General features: G+C 37.7%; 2 protein-coding genes across 3 annotated transcripts in view; both read right to left on the minus strand.

The window, feature by feature from the left end:
- LOC135775194 (uncharacterized) overlaps window positions 1-10,148 on the minus strand; it is a 17,981-nt gene extending 7,833 nt beyond the window's left edge. The window contains exons 1-3 of the mRNA XM_073813076.1: window positions 10,059-10,148; window positions 8,863-9,917; window positions 517-1,104 (exon numbers count right to left, since the gene is read on the minus strand). Of these exons, the coding sequence (XP_073669177.1) occupies window positions 517-1,104; window positions 8,863-9,917; window positions 10,059-10,107 (1,692 nt within the window). The 5' untranslated portion in view covers window positions 10,108-10,148. The remainder of the gene's footprint in view (window positions 1-516; window positions 1,105-8,862; window positions 9,918-10,058) is intronic.
- A 7,475-nt stretch (window positions 10,149-17,623) lies between these two features.
- On the minus strand, window positions 17,624-20,552 carry LOC135775123 (uncharacterized). 2 transcript variants are annotated; one of them, XM_065285142.2, is made up of 3 exons: window positions 20,429-20,552; window positions 19,281-19,334; window positions 17,624-19,151 (listed from the first exon to the last, which is right to left on the minus strand). In XM_065285142.2, exons 2-3 carry the CDS (start codon window positions 19,327-19,329, stop codon window positions 18,061-18,063), a joined length of 1,140 nt encoding a protein of 379 aa, XP_065141214.2. In that variant the 5' UTR covers window positions 19,330-19,334; window positions 20,429-20,552; the 3' UTR covers window positions 17,624-18,060. The 2 variants fall into 2 exon arrangements, with proteins under 2 accessions (XP_065141214.2, XP_073669174.1); XM_073813073.1 differs by lacking the exon at window positions 20,429-20,552 and having other exon boundaries at window positions 19,281-19,703.
- Between the last annotated feature and the right edge of the window lie 1,191 nt (window positions 20,553-21,743).

Here is a 21,743-nt window from a genome sequence, read left to right on the forward strand (position 1 = left end):
CCAAAAGCATTTGGTTAAAGAGTAACTAAGCCCCAAACCAACTTTTTTTAGTTAATGATCTGTAAGGAATAATGCATTATTAGTGCTGTTTTTTGACATTTGAATATAAAGTGTTTCAATACTACAATATATGGTGTAAAAACGTCTGAGTCCTGCCCTCTTGAGGTTGAACGGTGGCTACTGCAGTTGAATTTTCCTATTGGATGTTGGGTCCAAGAAATGACTCGTGACGTAAGCAGGTTCAAGCTCACCACGCCCTTGTTACGATCTCACCACACTTGATACGAGCTTAGTTCGTCCCCTCTATCTACGTTGGGATCTGCCCACTTTTCTTGCATTTTTCAAATATTGCAGTGGGTGGAGTCAGGCTCTGACCAAGGGTTTAGTTACGCTTTAATATTATCATCTCATTTTTGACCGAGGTTGCGCTTAGTGGTTTTTGCATCTGAACTTTTCAAATATGAAAATCACTGTAGTAAGGGCATTTTAAGGCCTTTGTTTAGTGTGAATCCTCATGTGCCTGTTGATATCAATCTTACGAATGAAGCCCTTTCCACATTGGTCACATCTAAAAGGTTTTTCTCCAGTGTGAATTCTCGTGTGTTCATTAAGGTGGGCTTTATTCCTGAAGTTCTTTCCACACTGATCACATCTGTAAGGCTTTTCTCCAGTGTGAATACTCACGTGCCTGTTGAGATCACTCTTACGACCATAACTCTTTCCACACTGATCACATCTGTAAGGTTTTTCTCCAGTGTGAATTTGTATGTGCTGATTAAGGTCACTCTTACGAATGAAAGTCTTTCCACACCGATCACATGTGTAAGGTTTTTCTCCAGTGTGAATTCTTATGTGCCCATTAAGATTAAACCTACGAATAAAACTCTTTCCACATTGATCACATCTGTAAGGCTTTTCTCCAGTGTGAATTTTTGTGTGATCACTTAAATGTGATTTTTTATTGAAGGTCTTTCCACACTGATCACAGCCGTAAGGTTTTTCTCCAGTGTGAATTCTCTTGTGAACAATAAGGGAAGACTTGTTAATGAAAGTTTTTCCACACTGATCACAGCTGTAAGGTTTTTTTCCAGTGTGGATTCTCATGTGATTATTATGCATATATGTATATGTAAAGGTCTTTCCACATTGAGGGCACGTGAAAGCATCTTTGACTTTTGCCTTTTGCTTGTTGTTTCTTTTAGGGGAAAAATTCCTCACAGTAATCGAGCAGCTCAGAGATTCTTCCTTGGGTATCAAATGATGAGGTTTCTCCTCCATTTCATTGAGTTGTGAAATTTCCTCCTTTACTGCTTTCTGACCTAAAATGAACAAAGAAAATCATTATGAAGAATTTGACAGCACTTCTGCAACTATAATTGTGTTTGTGTCTTTGTCATTCCTGGTTAAACATTAGAGGCAGATAAATAAATCAAATCACCTTGATCAGTTTGTTCTTTTGCATTTGTGATTTCTTCTTTTGGCTCCATCAGGTCTGAAATGAACAGAGAAAATCATTATGACAGTAAAAACATAACACCAATCATTTTTGAAACTGCAATTGTAGTTTTCCTGTCTTTAATGTCAATACTGGGCAAGATTTATTATTTATGACATTGTGTAGTCAAGTTTTTTTTTAGTTTAGACTGGAGTGAGGTGAAAGCAGAACAAAGCACAAGTTAGCTTCTAATTTAATTTAGTTTTATATTGTAAAGTTGTTATTGGTATGATTATATACCAAGCTTAGTGTAATAATCAGGTCTTAGAAAAATGGATATCCTACAAAGCAATAAAAGTGAATAAACAACCACACTTTTTTGCTAAGAGGGCAAGAACCCAGGTGAAAAAGTAGTACACTTCCATAGTGTACTTAAAGTGCTTTATTTTCGCAAACTAATTTTGTACTTAATATACTAAAAATGTATCTTTAGTACTTCTTAAGATCATCTTAAGATTATCTAAGTGTACTCCACTGTGCTATTTCGAGACACCAGGAATATGAACTAAAATGTACTTTTAACATACTATCTCTGTAATAAAAAATGTATTTAGTTAACACTTGTATTAAACTTGAACTCAACTTTTATACAAAGATTGGTTCAAGTTTAATGGTACTGAAATACATTTTTAGCATATTTTAGTTCATATTTATGGTGTCTCAAAAATAGCACAGTGAAGTACACTTAGATGTTCTTAAGATTATCTCAAGAAGTACTAAAGATGAATTTCAGTTCATTAAATACAAAATTAGTTTGCGAAAAAAAAAAGTACTTTAAGTACACTATGTAAGTGTACTACTTTTTGACCTGGGAAATGATGGTGGCGAGAGTGACAAGTAATAAATCATATCTGTGTCTGATAAATGCATAGCCTTTATATATAGCGTGGAGGAGGTTCTAAATTTTTTTAACCATAATTTGTGTTTAAGTGACATTTTTAAATATTAAATACATTTTATAAACATTATGTTTACATAGGTGAGGTACTCTTTAATGTGTGAGTGTATAAAAATGTTCAGCAACCACCACCAAAGACCTTACCTGAATAAATTAAATAACCTTCATCTGCTTCTGTGTCTTCTTGTTTCACTTCTATCCCACAGTCCAGCAGATTCACTGATGTCTTCTGGTCTTCATTACAGACAGAAACCAGAAGATCTGTAGATGTTTGATCAGTAAAGCCACAGAGAGAGACACCAGATACATCCTGGAAATAACATTAAAACAGATTGTGATGATGTACTTTCACTATAGGATCAACACTGAACACAAAAACCTCAATCATGATGACAAAGAGTGTTTAAGTGTTTTCATTTATACAAACCTTTGTGTTGAGTTCATCTCTCTGTCTGAGCTTTGACTCCAGTAACGCCACTTCTTTCTTCAGCTGAGAGATTTCTGTCATCAAATCATCAATATCCAGCATGGACAGATCAGTTCCTACTGATTTACAGCACATCACATCCATCTGATCACTCATGATGAACATCTAAAACACAAACACATCACCATTATAATATTCACACAAATACATTATTTCAATAGGATTATAAACGACTGCAGCTGTGTTAAATCAAGAAACGAAACATTTCTGACTACAGAGATAACTTTAAACTTCTGAAAACAAATGAAAAAATATCTGGTACATTTTTCTTCTCAGGAAGCAAGATTAAAACTTATTTTACCACAAAGACAACACAAACATTATATTCACACAAAAATAAAAAGCATAGACAACAAAACACTTACTGCTTCTCAAATTGTGAGCGCGTGAGCTTCTCTTCTTCTTCTGTTGTTTTATGTAACACGCGGTGAGTTTGCGCCATCTGCTGGACGGAAGCGTGACGCAACAGCTGCTTGACAACAATCATTTACCATAGTTACACACACATCCCTACGATTTATTTACCACAGTTAGTTATCATAATGAGGGAAACAAGAGAACACTGTATTTATTCGTTTAAAGGAGAAACCGTTCACAGAGTTTGTGGTTTAGTTAAAAATTCAGTCAGGTGAATAAATGAAGAGCAGGATTCACGCGATTTGCATGTGCACGTCTACAGCACACCAGGTATTTAAAATGATGTAATAAACAAGTAATAAACAGTAAATAAGTGAAGAATGTGTGACCAGTATATTATGTGAAGAAATTAGCAAATAAAAACGTTTGAAGCAGTGCTACTTTCCCTTACGAAAATTAACCATGGTTTTATTGTGGTAAAAGTGCAGTAACCATGTTTTTTTTGGTGTATTAATTACTATCAGCAAAACTATGGTTTTACTACACTAACCATGGTTATTTGTGGTTACCATGGTTTTACTACAGTAACCATGTTTTTTTGGTTTTAACTGTAGTAAAACCATGGATAATTTTTGTAAGGGTTGTCAAGCTTAATGTGTCGTAGTAGTGAGCAGGTCATAATGAGGTCTCCTTAAACACTTGATTCCACTCATCAGGTTCCTTTCAAATGTTAAAAACCTTTCCTTAACACACTAACAAGCTGTTCAACTTTCTGACATTTTTTATTTTCCCTCATTCCCAGCTGTACAAATTGAAATAAAATGAATATTTGATGAATTCATAGGCAGGTGACAATTATAATTAACATGATCAAAATTAAATAAAAATAATGCATTTTATTTAAAAAGCGTTATACTGATCAGATCATTTCTGTGATATTTTTTTGCTCTTTGTAGAAAAGTGACAATCAACCAAAAGTAATTATTTGAAGAGATTAATTAGGGGTGCTCCAATAAATGCTGAAACACTAATAATACGTGGCCGATAACTATTCTGAATCTCACACCCGATATTATTCACAGCTATTTCATGTTCTAAGGCTTTTGATCAGTAAGTTTTTGTCGATCTGAAATCACTGTTGGTTTGAGTGGTTTAAAAACATGCATTTGAGAAAGCAACACTCGTCAAACATAATCATTATACATATTCTTTATTAGCTTGAAAATACCTGAAAAGGTTTGAAGAACAGCAATATAAATATATCCTTAAAGTCCCCATCTTATGACTGCTTTTCCACAAGTTAAATAGGTGTATGAGTTCCATAAAACATGTTTCAAAAGTTGTTTGCTCGAAATAGCCTGTAGGAAAAGATTGTTACCCATCTCTAGTAGCCTCTGTTTCAGTGCATTTCAGATTGTGCCGTTTTGAGGTGGTCATTACATTTTTATGAGCTGCTGCTCCTGTGGCCACACCCCACTACTGACGTCATGTGCGCATGCTAAATGGTATCGCGAGCGGTACAGACTGTATTATTATTTTTAAATATTATATATTGCTAAGCTAATGATTAAATATCTAAACACAGGCTGTAATCCATTACACCCTATGCAATTTGGGTTTTGAGCCCATCACTCCACAGAAACGGCAAATTGTCTTTTTTGGATAAAAGCTCTTATGTCGGTGCTGTGTTCTTGGACCTGAAGAGGGCATATGACACTGTAAACCATTAAATTCTTTTATCCAAATGTACATACTTTAATTTTTTCGAGCAAGCTCTCTGCTGGATGAATGTCCAGCAGTAAGCAATGTGTCTGTGTTAGTAACACCAAATCCCCCTTTCTTGATTGTCCAGTAGGGGTCCCTCAAGGCTCGATACTAGGTCTAATTCTATTCCAACTCTACATTAATGACTTACCTGATGTATGTCAAAATGTTACAGTTTTTCTCGGTTGCTTAAAGGATAATTCCGGTATTTAACACTTTGAGTCTCATTTCTGGTTTATTTTGGATGAACTACAGTGATGGACACAGAAATTTTGACTTTTTGACTCGTTTAGAAGCATCTCTTGACTGCTTCAGAATGGAAGTCAATGACCATGCACAAACATGTCATTAAAACAACACTTAACGTTCATTTTCAAAACTGTGCTACTCACCGAGTGGTTCGTGGTGTTCGTTGATGATTAAAAACAAGTTGTGTAGCGAAATACAGTTTTTGTCGTGTTTCATTTGGCATTTTGTAAAATTCCATTGACTTCTCTTGGAAGACTCATTGCTCGCTGATATATCACTCCGCCGCCAGGAAACAGAAAAGTGTCTGTTTACATGTGGTTGTAGTTTTTTCGCTCGGTTTCTCTCAGAAGAAATTTTTCCCATGTTTGATAGCCAGCTTTAGGTTTGAAGTGGAGCTTGATTGTGACGGTCTATACGCTAGACACCGAGCGTACTTTTATGGCAAAGTGGTTGTCGCCATCAAGTGGTCGGGAGTGTGCTAACGCTTCAGACTCAAATATAAAGCGGAAGTATATACACGGTTGTGAGGTATCTGAAAAATAGTTCCACTATAGCAACTTAGTGGAATTGAAATCATACATTGCGCCAATATATTTGTTTTTAATCATCAACGAACACCACAAACCACTTGGTGAGTAGCACAGTTTTGAAAATGAACGTTAAGTGTTGTTTTAATGACATGTTTGTGCATGGTCATTGACTTCCATTCTGAAGCAGTCAAGAAACGCTTCTAAACGAGTCAAAAAGTCAAGACACGACCCATTGTCAAAATTTCTGTGTCCATCACTGTAGTTCATCCAAAACAAACCAGAAATTAGCCTGAATGTGTTAAATAGCGGAATTATCCTTTAAGCACATTTCTTGAAACTATGTCTCATATTCTCAAAACATTAAACACAATATCATAATGTCTCACACAATTCTCCAAACATCATATTTTCAGGTCAAAATGAAGCTCTACACTACAAAACCATTCTGAACAACCAAACTTTTCCCTCAGACATCACATACAAGCTTTCAAAAACACACACACTAGTACATAGTATTACACACTGGTGCAATAAATTAAAAACAATATATCCAAAACTGGTAAGTTGCTTGTGGTTCTCCCCCTCAAAAACCTTTTCACATGACCAAAAAGACACAATCAATGTATGCATTAGCACATCTTTATTCATTCATGTGCTACATAGCAAAACTGTAAAAGATTTTTTTTATTTTAAGTATTTCACCTCAACATCCCGTCTTTGTTCTGGGTCAGGCCAGAGAATCTCAACCACATCACAGGCTATATTGGCCCTAGTCAAACAGCGAGGGCAAAATCCTCTTGCATGATTCACCCCTGGCATTCATCTACTGATATGTCTATCTGTATGGAAGGCAATTTGAAGCATTTCTTTATTCCAGTAGCATAGTCCAACAGTGTATGCACACTAAAGTTACTGTACAGAGCAGTCTTACTGTAAGTACATCTATCTATTTCCCTCCCTGAAGGCTCTGAAGATGGAGGCAACGGTGAAGTGACTCAAATTAGGCTTTACTCGTTGCTCAGCCTCCCTCATAGTCATACCATGGACAAGGACATGGTCAGCTAGAGTGGCTCGAATTTCATCAGAGAGAGACTGTTTGTTACCTTGCCCTTCGTCTTCCTCCTCATCTTTCACCACGTCCTCCTCCTCTTCCTCCTCCTTCACCACATCCTCGTTCTTTCCCTCCTCCTCTCCCTCTTCCTCCTCCTTCTCCTCGACCTATTCCTTCATTTCTCTGTTGATCCATTGTTCCAAAGCTCAGTGAACTGATTCGGGCCCTTTTATCTATCGTTTGAAGGATCTGATTAATGTGTGTTCAATTTTGACTCTTAGTGTTTCCACCTTGGTAATTGTTTGCTAATTGAGCCTAAGCTGTGCTGACTTGAGTGAACAGTATTGAATGCTAGGGCTTTCCATATGACCACATGGTGTAAACATTGAAAAGTGTAGGGATTTGTGTGTAGAGTTTTGAAGTAACAGTTAACCAAATCTGACTCATGTGTTAAAGCAGGGGAGTAGGGTTTATGGTTCAGCGAAATGATTGTGCTTCTTGAAAAATGGCATTATGGTTTTGAAATTTTAGTTCAATTTAGTTCAATTTTTGCAAATTCCGTTTTAATTTTTGGCAATTTTTTTACCCTTTACTGTAATGAAATGCATAAAACTGTTACTGCGCCGAGTCGAAGTACTCCCAAAAGTGCTATTACGCCATAAAATATAGTTCCTCTTTTAAATCCGCTTAGAAAAGCGCTACATTTTATTTTGTACCACCAAACTTGCTCGTATAACTACTTGTCTTAAATAGGAAAAACGTTGATGTGTTTGGTCACTTCTAACTTTATCTCTGATTGGTACCATTGAATGAATGGGGCTAAGCTAAATGCTATCGAAGTGTCGCAGCGCGCTCCAGCGCTTACGTGCACGCACACAGATGATAGAGGGATGTATAAACTCTTCTTAGTTAAGGTAATAACATAGTTTAATATTGAAAATGAGTAGACTATTCCTTTAAAGGGGACAGAGAATGAAAAACCATTTTTACCTTGTCTTTGTTGAATAATGGTAGTCTACCAGCATTCACAAACATAAAAAAAGTTCTAGAGTCTCATAGTCTCATAGAAATTCCTCTTTTAGAAATGTCAGCCAGAAAATGGCCCAATCTGAAAAACTGATGCTTATGACATCACAGGCATCTAACTGCCCCTCCACTTTAAAATAATTGGCTACATTTTTTGAGTGGCAGCAAAGTCAGCCAATCAGTAATGAGATTGCAAGTTAAGCCAGTAGGGGGAGCCAAATAGGTGCAAAACCGCTTGTTTAAAATCCCCCACCGTAATAGAGCTCTCTGAGAGAGGTTTTTAGGAAGCTTCTAAGGCATTACAGACCCAAACAAAAATTTTTTTGTCTTCATGTCACATCACAGAACAAGGATAAATACCCCGTTCAATCATTCTATGTCACCTTTAAATGTTCGCTGTAATCTAAATAAAGTGATTTCTGTTAAAGATGGCAACTCTTTTAATGGATTGTGCCAACAGCTTGTATTTCTGAATGGTCTGAGGATGGGTGTAAGCCAATTTCAAATACAAGTATTTGATTAACATATAATACGTGCCAAGAGCATTCAGTTCTAAGCGAATCTGCGAGACGTTAGTTTTTGTTGACGTTTGAATTGTTTTCAAACAGACGGAGCATAGTTAACTCCTCCTCCTCCCCCTCCTTTCCGTGCTTTCATGAATGCGCCCAACCCCCACCCCCAAATCCTTCTTGTTGTTTATTGGCTGGAATACTTTGTTATGGTTTCTGTTTGTAGGTTTGGCCACTGTGTTGTTATTGCCGTTTGTGAAGCCTGGGCTGTCTACAGAGATCGCTTTTTTTTACAGTTTGATCAGCGGACAGGAAGCAAGCAGATAGTGAGGAGATGTTTGCTGTATGTAACAAAAAATGTTTTATGGTCTAAAACGCGTCAATTCGCTTAGAGCACCTTTAATATCATTTAGTCATTTTCGACGGAGGTGGCTCATCAAATGTAAAATAGGCATAGTAGGGACTTTTAATGCCTTTATTTAGTGTGAATTCTCATGTGTCTGTTGAGTTTGCACTTAGCAATGAAGCTCTTTCCACACTGATCACATCTGTAAGGTTTTTCTCCAGTGTGAATTTTTATGTGAACATTAAGGCTGCATTTACTAGTTAAGGTCTTTCCACACTGACCACATATGTAAGGTTTATCGCCAGTGTGAATTCTCATATGAACATTAAGGCTGCATTTACTAGTAAAGGTCTTTTCACACTGATCACAGCTGTACGGTTTATCTCCAGTGTGAATCGTCATGTGCTTATTAAGGTCAGGCTTGCGGGTAAAGTTTCTTCCACACAGATCACATCTGTAAGGTTTTTCTCCAGTGTGAATTCTCACGTGCACGTTGAGTTCAAACTTACCAATGAAGCTCTTTCCACAATGATCACATCTGTAAGGCTTTTGTCCAGTGTGAATTGTCATGTGCTTATTAAGGTCAGGTTTGCGAGTGAAGGTTCTTCCACATTGGTCACATCTAAAAGGTTTTTCTCCAGTGTGAATTTTCAAGTGAACATTAAGGGAGCATTTATTCTTGAAGGTCTTTCCACATTGATCACATCTGTAGGGTTTATCTCCAGTGTGGATTCTCATGTGAACATAAAGGTTCCATTTATTCTTGAAGCTCTTTTCACATTGATCACATCTGTAAGGTTTTTCCCCAGTGTGAATTTTCATGTGCTTATTAAGGCAAAACTTGCGAGTGAAGGTTTTTTCACATTGATCACATCTGTAGGGCTTTTCTCCAGTGTGGGTTCTCGTGTGGTCATTAAGGTGACATTTATTCATGAAACTTCTTCCACACTGATCACATCTGTAAGGTTTTTCTCCAGTGTGGACTCTCATGTGCTCATTAAGTTTATATTTATATGTGAAGGTCTTTCCACACTGAGGGCAAGTAAGAGCATCATTGGCTGTTACCGTTTGCTTGTTGTTCCTTTTAGGTGAAAAATTCCTCCCAGCAATCAAGCAGCTCAGAGATTCTTCCTTGGGTATCAAATGATGAGGTTTCTCCTCCATTTCATTGATTTGTGAAATTTCCTCCTTTACCACTTTCAGAACTTAAATGAACAGAGAAAGTCATTATGAAGAATTTAACACAGTAAGAAATGCACTGAGAACTTCTGCAACTATAATTGTGTTTGTGTCTTTGTCATTACTGGTTAAACATTAGAGGCAGATACTTAAATGAATCAAATTACCTTGATCAGTTTGTTCTCTTGCATTCGTGATTACTTGTTTTGGCTCCATCAGGTCTAAAGGGAAAAGAGAGAATTTTAAGGTTTTGTTTTCCTCACACCTGCTCTTGTCTGTGTACACCTGACAAGTACACACACAGCAGCATGTCATCAGTGCACAGAGCGATCTCTCTCACCTCTTAAAGCTACAGTAACCAAATTCATCTCTCAGTAAAATCACTCTCTGCTCTTGACTGAGGAACTGTTATACTTCATACGAATGCGTGTATATTAAATTCATACAGTAAAGAGTTTTGATATTTTTCCTATTTAAAACTTGACTCTTCTGTAATAAGACCGACAGAAAATTAAAAGTTGTGACTTTCTAGGCAGATATGGTTAGGAACTACACTCTCATTCTGGCGTAATAATCAAGGACTTTGCTGATGTAACATGGCTGCAGCAGGCGTAGTGATATATATTAAGTCCCCTTGGTTACTTTTAATGGCAGGGGACTATTTTCGTAATTTTAAGCACAAATTCACTTCAATCTGATATTTTTTGTTTACAAACTAGAATTATTTTCTTAGGTCATTTTAATCATATTGATTAAGTATTGTTAGATATTTGAACTAAAAACAAGACAACAATACAAAGTAAGAAAGTCATTTTTTGCATCCATTCCCTTACATAGTAATGGGGGGCTGTTAGGGTTCTGGAAATTTTCCTTATTTTCAAATCCCAATGTTGACAGGCATGGCTCTTTCTCTCTGCTCTCACTCTCTTTATTCCACAAGTTGATCAAAACAATACTGATACAGTGGTCAGAAGACCAAATCCTTTTGCACACAACGTGTACACTTTCTTTAATGTCCGATTCGGGAACAAATAACTCATTGAACTGATTTATTTAAATGAAAGATTGAAACAACTCCCCGGTCCAACACTGAATCTTATGAGATTTTGTCTCAGGAAAAACCCTGTACATACCTGAATAAATCAAATCACCTTCATCTGCTTCTGTGTCTTCTTGTTTCACTTCTATCCCACAGTCCAGCAGATTCACTGATGTCTTCTGGTCTTCATTACAGACAGAAACCAGAAGATCTGTAGATGTTTGATCAGTAAAGCCACACAGAGAGACACCAGATACATCCTGGAAATAACATTAAAACAAACAGATAATAAAATACAGAGCTTTGATATTTTTGATATTTAAAATAATGTGAAGTCAATGTAGCATTCATAGATAAAGAAATGAAACCAAATGACAGAAATCTAAAATTTTGTTTAAACAGGTTGTGATAATGTACTTTCACTTTAGGATCAACACTGTGTCATTCACTGAGATTTCAACACTGAGCACACAAACCTTAATCATGATGACAAAGAGTGTTTAAGTGTTTTAATTTATACAAACCTTTGTGTTGAGTTCATCTCTCTGTCTGAGCTTTGACTCCAGTAACGCCACCTCTTTCTTCAGCTGAGAGATTTCTGTCATCAAATCATCAATATCCAGCATGGACAGATCAGTTCCTACTGATTTACAGCACATCACATCCATCTGATCTCTCATGATGAACATCTGAACACAAACACATCACCATTATAATATTCACACAAAAACATTATTTCAATAAACGACTGCAGCTTTGTTAAATCAAGGAACAAAACATTCCTGACTACAGAAACAACTCCCAAAAGTGTCTGGTAATAAAAAGCATAAACAACACAACACTTACTGCTGCTCGGATTGTGAGCTTCTTCCTCTGTTGTTGACACACGCGGTTCGTTTGCGCCATCTGCTGGACGGGAGCGTGACGCAGCACCTGCTTGACAACAGACATTTACCATAGTTACACACACATCCATACGATTTAACACAGTTAGTTAACATAATGGGGCAAAGAAGAGAAATATCTAACATGTGTTCGTTTAAAGGAAAAAGGTTCACAGAGTTTGTGTTTTAGTTAAAAGTTGGATTCGCGCGATTTGCATGTGGAATCTGCACGTGCATCACCACAGCACCTCAGGTATTTAAAACGTTTTAATAAGGAAGTACTAAACAGTAACTATGACTTATCGTTTAATCGTTAAATTGACCGTCTTTTTAGCTTATTAAATTTCGTTTCTTTAACGATCTAACCAAATCTATTGGGAATTTCGTTATGAATAAATAAATTGCAGTCAAACCACTAAAGCATTTCATTCTGGTTATTTGTCCTTAAAATTAAGTTATGGTTTTTAATTATTGGATCTTTTCATTTAGTTTTTATGTTACCCAAAATAGTGGTCACCCATATCAAAATCATTTTAGCCAGGTGAATCAAAAATATATTGTATTGTATGAATCTATTATAACAAGTGATTATTAATATCTGAACATTACACATTGTATTAGCATTTTATTCACATCTCCGTATTCCTTTCTTAAAGACGTGTCAAATCGATTGATAAAAACTCAAATATATATTTGTTTATATTTAAGTAACTAAATAAATAAAGAAAGAAATCGCTAAAATAATGTTTGACTCTGAGGTAAAACAAAATGACCGTTAAAGTTCACTGCAGTTCGTGGATTATGGGAACGTTATTTCATGGTTTCCAAAAATAACTATTAGAAAATGTTTTGTAAGTTATTTTTAGGTAATTTAAATATAACCACCCTGCAACATTAAAGCTATCGTCTACGATTTCAAAGATTGTTCATTATTAATAACCTCGTTTATATGCTGGTTATGGTTCTACAGTAACATCCTAACAATATAAAGAGAAAAAAGAATTTAAAAAATCCATTCAGTCTATTGGGTGTATGGTAGCAGATAAGTTGACCAATGTAAACTGTCCGGCCGGACAGCTTACATTGGTTAACTGCTCTCATCCAATCCCTGCTACATTTGAAAATCCACCTCGTGCTCGCGTCTCCACCCCATCGCACACCACCCCGCCCCTCTCCTGCCTGCGACATGAAATTTGTGTCAGTGTATGGTAGCTAGCGAAGCAGCAACATAGATTAGATAGATTAGATTCAACTTTATTGTCACTGCACATGTAGGTACAAGGCAACGAAATGCAGTTAGCATCTAACCAGAAGTGCAATAAGCAGTAAGTACAGAATAAAGGTCTATAATATGTAAGTCTCTTACTGTGGGTGATGCGGAGTCGTAACTCATCCATTTTGTTCACCAGTGACCGCACATTAGCGAGGAAAATGCTGGGTAAAGAGAGCCGGAGCGGTGTTAGCTTTAGCTTGGCTCTTAGACCTCCGCGCTTCCCCCGCCTTTGTTTACGATCTCGACGCCGCCTGCGAGCACTTCCGCCCGGCCGGGTAGAGTGCGAAGCCTCGGTTGTTCTAGCGTTCTAGAGTCGAAGATTGGTGATAAAACTGCTGGTAAAGTCCTCACCGATACCCAAAAGCTCCTGTCGGGTGTATGATGTTAAAGCAAAGCTGTTCAGTACGAACAGACCCGAGATGAGCAGGAATAATACTGCAAAATTGCAAAAACTGGAGAGACGCTCCGCCATTGACTGTTGGAGGAAGCTTCTGGGAGATTTGGGGCTGAAAACCGACGCCGACACGGCAGACTTTTGTTGAACAGGTACGCATTTATTTATACTTTGTATTGTGTGAGTCTGACAACATGCTGTCGGTCGGCATCGGAATGTTAGCCGTTTAGCATCGCGTATCACGGGTCAAAATAATTATATTTATAAAGTCATTTCTTGAAGCTCAGGAGGGGAAACGTATGCCAAACGTTGTTGTGAAAGTAAATAACGTCAATTACAATCATAATTGTAATTGTACATTCCTTCAAGGCTTTATGTGTTTACTGCTCGGTAAATCTCTGTTCTGATGTTTACTACCAGTGATCACAGCTTGAATGAGTGACTTTGTTCAGGTGGTTTCCCGGGGGGAGGGATCAGGTAGCACAGAGGGGCGGGATGAGTTTTTTAAAACTTACTAACCGTCTCAGGCTTTCTCTACCGATTTTCAACATCGTACACTACAGCTTTAAAAGAACTTTATTTTATGGTTGCAAAAAAATAAAACCCAAGAAAACATTCTCAGAACGTTATAATTTGGTTTCCAAAATAACCAGAAGAAAACCAAAAAGGTTAGGGGAATGTTCTGTGTTTGCTGGGGTACCAACAAATGATACTTGTCACTCTCACATGAGTGGACTTCCGGACCTTGATAAAGCCAGGCCAGGGGCGCGCATATGAAGTAAAGTGTGTATGTGGACTGTCAGTGCTGAACTTACCACCACAACATCTATTCAGTTAAAACATCAAACATTTCAACAGTGTAAGAATAAAGAGAAGATTAAAAGAACAGAATGTGTTTGTTATCTCACACCAAAGCTTATTCAGACTATAAAAAAACATTTAAACACAAAGACACTTAACAGGACTTAAATAATAATAAAATATGATAAAATCATTTAAAAATAGAAAAAAGTCTGAAGTAAAAGATAATTAGCATAATTTAGCAATATTGCTCAAGTAGGAGTGTGATATTGCTCTATATTATCACGGCTGTGATTAGGCCAGAGGCACAAGGCTGCTTTTCCATTTAATCTTAACGCGGTAGGAGCATTCGCTTTATTACTGGACTTTATTCTTGTCAGTACTACATAAATCTGATTAATTTAGTGATTCATTTTATAAGTCAGGGAGAGGAAGTCTGCGTGAGTGATATCAGTGGTGAAATCTCACAACGTGTTTTAATAGTCACGTGAAAATAAATTATCAAGTGTCCATATGTAAGTTTTCTTACCTTAACTGCTTCCAAGCCATGTTTTTGCATTCTTTTTAATGGAGAGGAGAACATAAATAGATCGCTCCAGTGAAAATGATTGTTTTCATTGCTTTATTCCAAGTGTATGCTGATCCACTGTTTGTCCACACAATGTGACATTACATTAAGTTTACATCTAAGAGCGCTGATCTTCGACGGGCATAGAGATAATTACTTCCGATTGGAATTCACAGATTGATTCACGAGCAAGGGAACTTTTTGAGACACACAGAAAGTGTTTAAAAAGAGTGTGTGCGTGCGTGACCAGCCAAAGATGAGAGTATGACTCACGTGTTTAAAGAAGCCTCTCTCACTAAAGGCCGTTTCACACGGTACGCGGCAACCGCGAGTGTTTAGTTCTTTCTCAATAGGACACGTGCGGAAAGCGGCAAAACGGGGGCGGTTACAGCAGTGAAGCGGAGTTGGTCCACACGCCTTGCTCGTGCACCCAAAATCCTATTCCTTCTCCGGACATGGTACTTCATGACAGGCGCCGTTGAAGATAAACATATTTGCACTAAATGCTGCACAAAACGCTTCCTATACAAGAGAAAAGCTGAACTTCGCAGCGATTTTGCCGCTTACCGCGTACCGTGTGAAACGGCCATAATACAAAAATGACCAGTTGGTGGGGGAATGATACAAATGGTGAAGCGGTTACTGTTATGTTATCAGTACAATATCGCATGACTGGGAAGAGCTCTTGGCCAATCAGATTCGAGAACCAGAAAAACTGTTGTATAATTTTATTTATTTCAAATAAAAATATACCAAAAAAACATCTGAAACTTTGGATAAACAAAAAAATTTAAGTAATACATATTAGTGACATACAGATTTTCATACAATTCTTAAACAGCTCTGCTTACTTTTATGTAACTTTTAATATTCAAACATTTTTATCCATTAAATCCATATCAATTATCCGGACAAACCTTGGCAAATCCTCAAAGTCAATCACAATGTGAACTGACAGGTTTCATTCCAGACTGCAGAGACTTACACAAACCTCTAATTCATCGGCACCTTTCATTTATTTTTTGTCATATATTTTAAAATGTTTCTTGCGCATCTCTTCCTAGTCTGTCTCAAATTATACGTTGTGATTGGTCAAGCTGGCCCAGTCTGTTGACACTCGCTTAAGGCAGGGACACGCCAACCGATGCTAACAAAGTAGCGTAGACTTTGACGTTGGCTCTAGGGCTGTCACGATTATGAAATTTGTTTGACGTTGATGATTAATTGTCTGTTTTATTCTTACATTTTTTTGTTAGTTCATGGAATAAATCTCACTGTGATTATTCAAATTAAATCTTTCGCAAGGTTTACCTGGCAGTAAATATTTATACACATAACATATATTTAAAAAGTAATTATTTAATGAATATATCTTTCAAAAACCACTTAATTAATAATTGTGACAGCCCTAAGTTGGCTCACATTGGGAGCAAAGTTGACATAGTTGAGAGGACACAGTCACATGTGTGTTTAAACATTGCACTGTATTGTGAACACGGCATGTTTGAATGCAGGACTCTCATATTGGACCATTAACCAGTTTATGGGCTGCTTGACATGGGTGAAACCAGGAACAGGACATCAAGTTTCAGAGCGGTTTAATTTTGTAGTAATCTTAGGAGTTCACCAGACTTGAACTGGGCATGGTAAGCAGCAACATATCTGTGCACAAGCTTGCGTTTTCATTCTGATGCACTCGCAAATGTATGTAGGGAAGTCAATGAAACGAAAAGTGCAGAGTGACCTATGATTTACTCACCCTCAAGCTGTCCGAGATGCTGATGTCCATCAGTTTTCATACTAGCACATTTTCAGTTATTTTAGAAAATGTTTAAAATCTTTCAGTTAATCAAATGTAAAGTTACACGGTCCACATCCTTCAAGTCCAAAAAATGTGCATCCATCATTCACAAAATAAATCCAAACGGCTCCACAGTGATAAACAAAGGCCTACTGATGGTAATCTGCGTGGTGTTGTTGTAGAAATATCTAACTAAAATAACTATCTTCCGATAACGCCGCCATCTTAGACGCATTCACAAGATGAGAGCGTATGCAGCTTATGGCCCCCGCCCTCCAAATTTGTCATACGTCACTAAGGAAAGTGCGTACACTATGCTGACACTCTCTCTGAATACAGAGGAGTCTAAGGGCCGATTCAAACCGGCTGCGTGGCGTGAGCGTCTCAGCGTCTCGTGGCATGTCCGTTTTTATTTAGGCTCCCATGTTAGCAGGTTTAACCGTGCACACCGCCTGCATGACACGCATGTCTCAGGCGCGGCTTGAGCCGCGCCAAAAACGCGCGCATGCTAGGAATAGGACAACGCCTATTTTTCACGCCACACGCAAGCGTCTTGGAAGAAGCATTTCCAGGCAAAATATATGTCACCTATAGCAACAGCAGCGCGTCAGCGCAGCGTCAGGCACGCTTCTGGTATGTACAGACACAGAAAACGCGACGCAGCCGCCACGCAACTGACACGCAACAGATACGCCACGCAGCCGGTGTGAATCGGCCGTAAGATGGCGACGTTACCGGAAGCTAGTGATTTTCGTTTATAAAGTTTTAAATGTGGATATTTCTACAACAAAATGGCGCGGATTACCTCAGAAGGCCTTTGTTCATCATCGTGGAGCCGTAATGATTTATTTTGTGAATGATGTATGCACATTTTTTGGACTTGAAGGACGTGGACCCTGTAACTTTACATTTGATTAACTAAAAGATCTAAAACATTTTCCAAAATAACTGAAAATGTGTTTGTCTGAAAAACGATGGACATATGCATCTCGGACAGCTTGGTGGTGAGTAAATCAGAGGTTTATAATTTTTGGCTGAACTATCCGTTTAAATGCGGACTTTGGGATTTGAAAACCATCTGCATCTGACCCTGTACACTGCTATACAGATCTGAGTGCTGGCAAACAACTGAAAGCGATGCACAAACTGTCGACCTTCCACACTAAAAGCATAAAATACCATCTCCGATCAACTTCTACTTCTCCAGTGTAAATATGACAACATGGCTACCATCATTATGATAAGGCGATGGAAATGAATTGGACATGTAATACGTAGAGAGCAAGAAAGCATCACAAGAACTGCCCTTCACTGGACACCAGATGGCAAACATAAAAGAGGCCGACCCAAGAATACCTGGCGTAGGACGGTGGAGGGAGAGCTGAAGAGCCTAAATTACACCTGGGGCTCTATAAAGTCACTGGCACAAAACCAGAGTGGGTTCTCATGTGAACTTTAAGGCAATACTTGCGACCAAAGGTTTTTCCACACTGATCACAGCTGTAGGGCTTTTCTCCAGTGTGGATTCTCATGTGGTCATTAAGGTGCCATTTATTCATGAACATTTTTCCACACTGACCACATATGTCAGGCGTTTCTCCAGTGTGGATTCTCATGTGGTCAATAAGGGGCCGTTTATTCATGTAACTTTTCCCACACTGATCACATCTGTAAGGTTTTTCTCCAGTGTGAATTATCATGTGAACATTAAATTCAGTCTCCCGAGTGAAGGTTCTTTCACACTGATCACATCTGTAAAGTTTTTCTCCAGTGTGAGTTCTCGTGTGAACAATAAGGGAGCATTTATTCTTAAAACTCTTTCCACACAAATCACAACTGTAAGGTATTTCACCAGTGCGAGTTCTCTTGTGAACAATAAGGGAGCATCTATTCCTGAAGGTATTTCCACACTGATCACATTTGTAAGGTTCTACAGTGTGAATTCGCATGTGAACAGTAAGGGAGCATCTACTCTTAAAGGTATTTCCACACTGATCACATTTGTAAGGTTTTTCTGCAGTGTGAATTTGCATGTGAACATTACGGCAAGACTTGCGACCGAAGGTTTTTCCACACCGATCACATCTGTAGGGCTTTTCTCCAGTGTGGGTTCTCATGTGGTCTTTAAGGTGCCATTTATTCAAATAATTTTTTCCACACTGATCACATCTGTAGGGTGTTTCTCCAGTGTGAATTCTCCTGTGGTCATTAAGGTGCCATTTATTCATGTAACTTTTTCCACACTGATCACATCTATGAGGTTTTTCTCCAGTGTGAATTCTTATGTGCTTATTAAGTTTATATTTATAGGGGAAGGTCTTTCCACACTGAAGACAAATAAGAGAATTTTTGGCTGTTGTCTTTTGCTTGTGGTTCCTTTCAGGTGACAAATTCCTCACAGTAATCAAGCAGCTCAGAGATTCTTCCTTGGGTATCAAATGATGAGGTTTCTCCTCCATTTCATTGAGTTGTGAAATTTCCTCCTTTATTGCTTTCAGTTCTAAAATGAACAAAGAAAATCATTATTTAGAATTTGACAGTAAAAATGCACTGAGAACTATAATTGTGTTTGTGTCTTTGTCATTCCTGGTTATACATTAGAGACAAGTACTTAAATAAATCAAATCACCTTGATCTGTCTGTTCTCTTGAATTTGTAATTTCTTCTTTTGGCTCCATCAGGTCTGAAACGAAAATCATTACAAAAAATGTGACTAGATAAATAGACAGACCGATAAATGTGGTTTGTAGTGCTAGGTTCAGGGAAGGGATAGGGCTAGAATTCAGAATGTTTAGTATACAAGTCAGTATGTCTTTGAAAAGTCCCCATAATGTATAGAAACCGATTACGTGTTTGTATGCCTCCTTAAAGGGAAGACAGTTTGGAAAGTTAGGAAAAAGTTTTGCAATGCCCAGCTGGGATTACCACAGAATGCTTTTGCTTCCTCTAAGGCTATGTTTACACGTACATGGTTATTTTGAAAAAATGGATACATTTACCTTCGTTTGTGCTTCTCGCTTACACGCAAACAGAGAACTTGCCTCTGAAACCAATTGTTTCTAAAAAACTCCGGCCAGAGTGGAGATCTTGAAAATCTTTGGTTGACCGATTGCATGTAAACTGAGACAAACGGATATTTAGGCAGCCAACGTCACTGCATGCGCCAGAGCTCACGCCTATGTCAAAAGTGCGACCTATGTTTATGTGACTTCTATGATCGCATTTGTCCGTGCAAACTCGTTTCGTGTGTTTGTATTTGCAAATACAACTGTTCCATTATGTTGAGGAGCAGAGACGAGTGCTCTGGTCGGAGGTCAGCAATTTTATGCGTGTTCAATTTTATGCGGCCCTGCAAGAACCGACAAACGGGTGATGTCAACGTACCGCGAGAGCGAGTTGAGAAATCACACGTAGGGGTCTAATTTCGAATCGCTCTCGCTGTACTTTGACACCTACTGCAACAACTCCTCCTTCCAACACGAAGAACAAGCTGCGTCACCATCAGCGCCACCGATGATTGGTTTACATGGGCTTGAGCTTCTCTCGACCGCATATATGCACGGGTACGTGTAAATGAACACTTGTCTGAAAACTGACATGTGTGCACAATATTATTTATGAAACCGGAGAGGTAGAAATGTCTGGTTTTTTTAAATAGCTGCCCACGTGTAAACGTAGCTTAATGTCCGATTTGGGATTCATTTTAATGAAAGATTGAAACAACTGATCAGTCCAACACAGTCTGTCAATTTTGACTCAGGAAAATCCTGTTCATACCTGAATAAATTAAATAACCTTCATCTGCTTCTGTGACTTCTTGTTTCACTTCTATCCCACAGTCCAGCAGATTCACTGATGTCTTCTGGTCTTCATTACAGACAGAAACCAGAAGATCTGTAGATGTTTGATCAGTAAAGCCACAGAGAGAGACACCAGATACATCCTGGAAATAACATTGAAACAAGCAGAGAATAAAATACAGAGCATATATGCATATATTTACAGTTGACAGACAGACACATTCATTCAAACAGGAATTAAAAAAAAATCTTTTAACTTCACTCAACATTGCCAAGTACCTCACATAACTTAATTTACTTAAAGTCAACATAATTTATTTTAAAAAATTATAAACAACTTTTTATTGTGTTTTAGCAAATTATTATATACACACATTACATTTAGGAGACACCAAAACATTAGTCAGTTGACTGTTCAAACAGGTTGTGATGATGTACTTTCACTACAGGATCAACAATGTGTCATTCACTGAGATTTCAACATTGAACACACAAACCTCAATCATGATGACAAAGAGTGTTTAAGTGTTTTCATTTATACAAACCTTTGTGTTCAGTTCATCTCTCTGCCTGAGCTTTGACTCCAGTAACGCCACCTCTTTCTTCAGCTGATAGATTTCTGTCATCAAATCATCAATATCCAGCATGGACAGATCAGTTCCTACTGATTTACAGCACATCACATCCATCTGATCTCTCATGATGAACATCTGAACACAAACACATCACCATTATAATATTCACACAAAAACATCATTTCAATAGGATTATAAACGACTGCAGCTTTATTAAATCAAGAAACAAAACCTTATTGACTACAGAAATAACTCTGAAAAATCTGAAAGTGTCTGGTAAAAAAAACATCAACGGCAATTTACATTAAGCGGGAATAAAACGTTGTTTACCACAAACATAAGACAAACATTATTCACTCATAAATAAAAAGCAAAAACAACACAACACATACTTCTGCAGACTGATCCTGTGCGCTTCTCTTCTTCTTCTTCTGTTGTTTTATGTAACACGCGGTGAGTTTGCGCCATCTGCTGGTCGAGAGCGTGACGCAACAGCTGCTTCACAACAGTCATTCACCATAGTTACACACACATCCATAGCAAGTTCTGTGCTTGAAAATTTAAAATTAAAAAAAGAGCTCACACTTATTTCAGTCAGCAAAAAGCTCAAGTAAATCATAATATAAGTTTTAAAGTTTTTACTTATTTATAGTTTAGTCATGATAGAAAATGTCTTGTTTTTTCTTACATTTCACTTTTAGTTTCACTTTCAGTTTT

This window comes from Paramisgurnus dabryanus, chromosome 21 (assembly GCF_030506205.2).
Source record: "Paramisgurnus dabryanus chromosome 21, PD_genome_1.1, whole genome shotgun sequence".
NCBI classification, from domain to species: domain Eukaryota; kingdom Metazoa; phylum Chordata; class Actinopteri; order Cypriniformes; family Cobitidae; genus Paramisgurnus; species Paramisgurnus dabryanus.

What these genes read in the sequence shown, in the direction of transcription:
- LOC135775123 (XM_073813073.1), bottom strand. Translation starts at nt 19,350, where the DNA reads ATGATTTTCGTTTCAGACCTGATGGAGCCAAAAGAAGAAATTACAAAT. An exon ending in AAGAGAACAGACAGATCAAG is followed by an intron (nt 19,152 to 19,280) that starts GTGATTTGATTT and finishes TGTTCATTTTAG; the next exon opens with AACTGAAAGCAATAAAGGAG.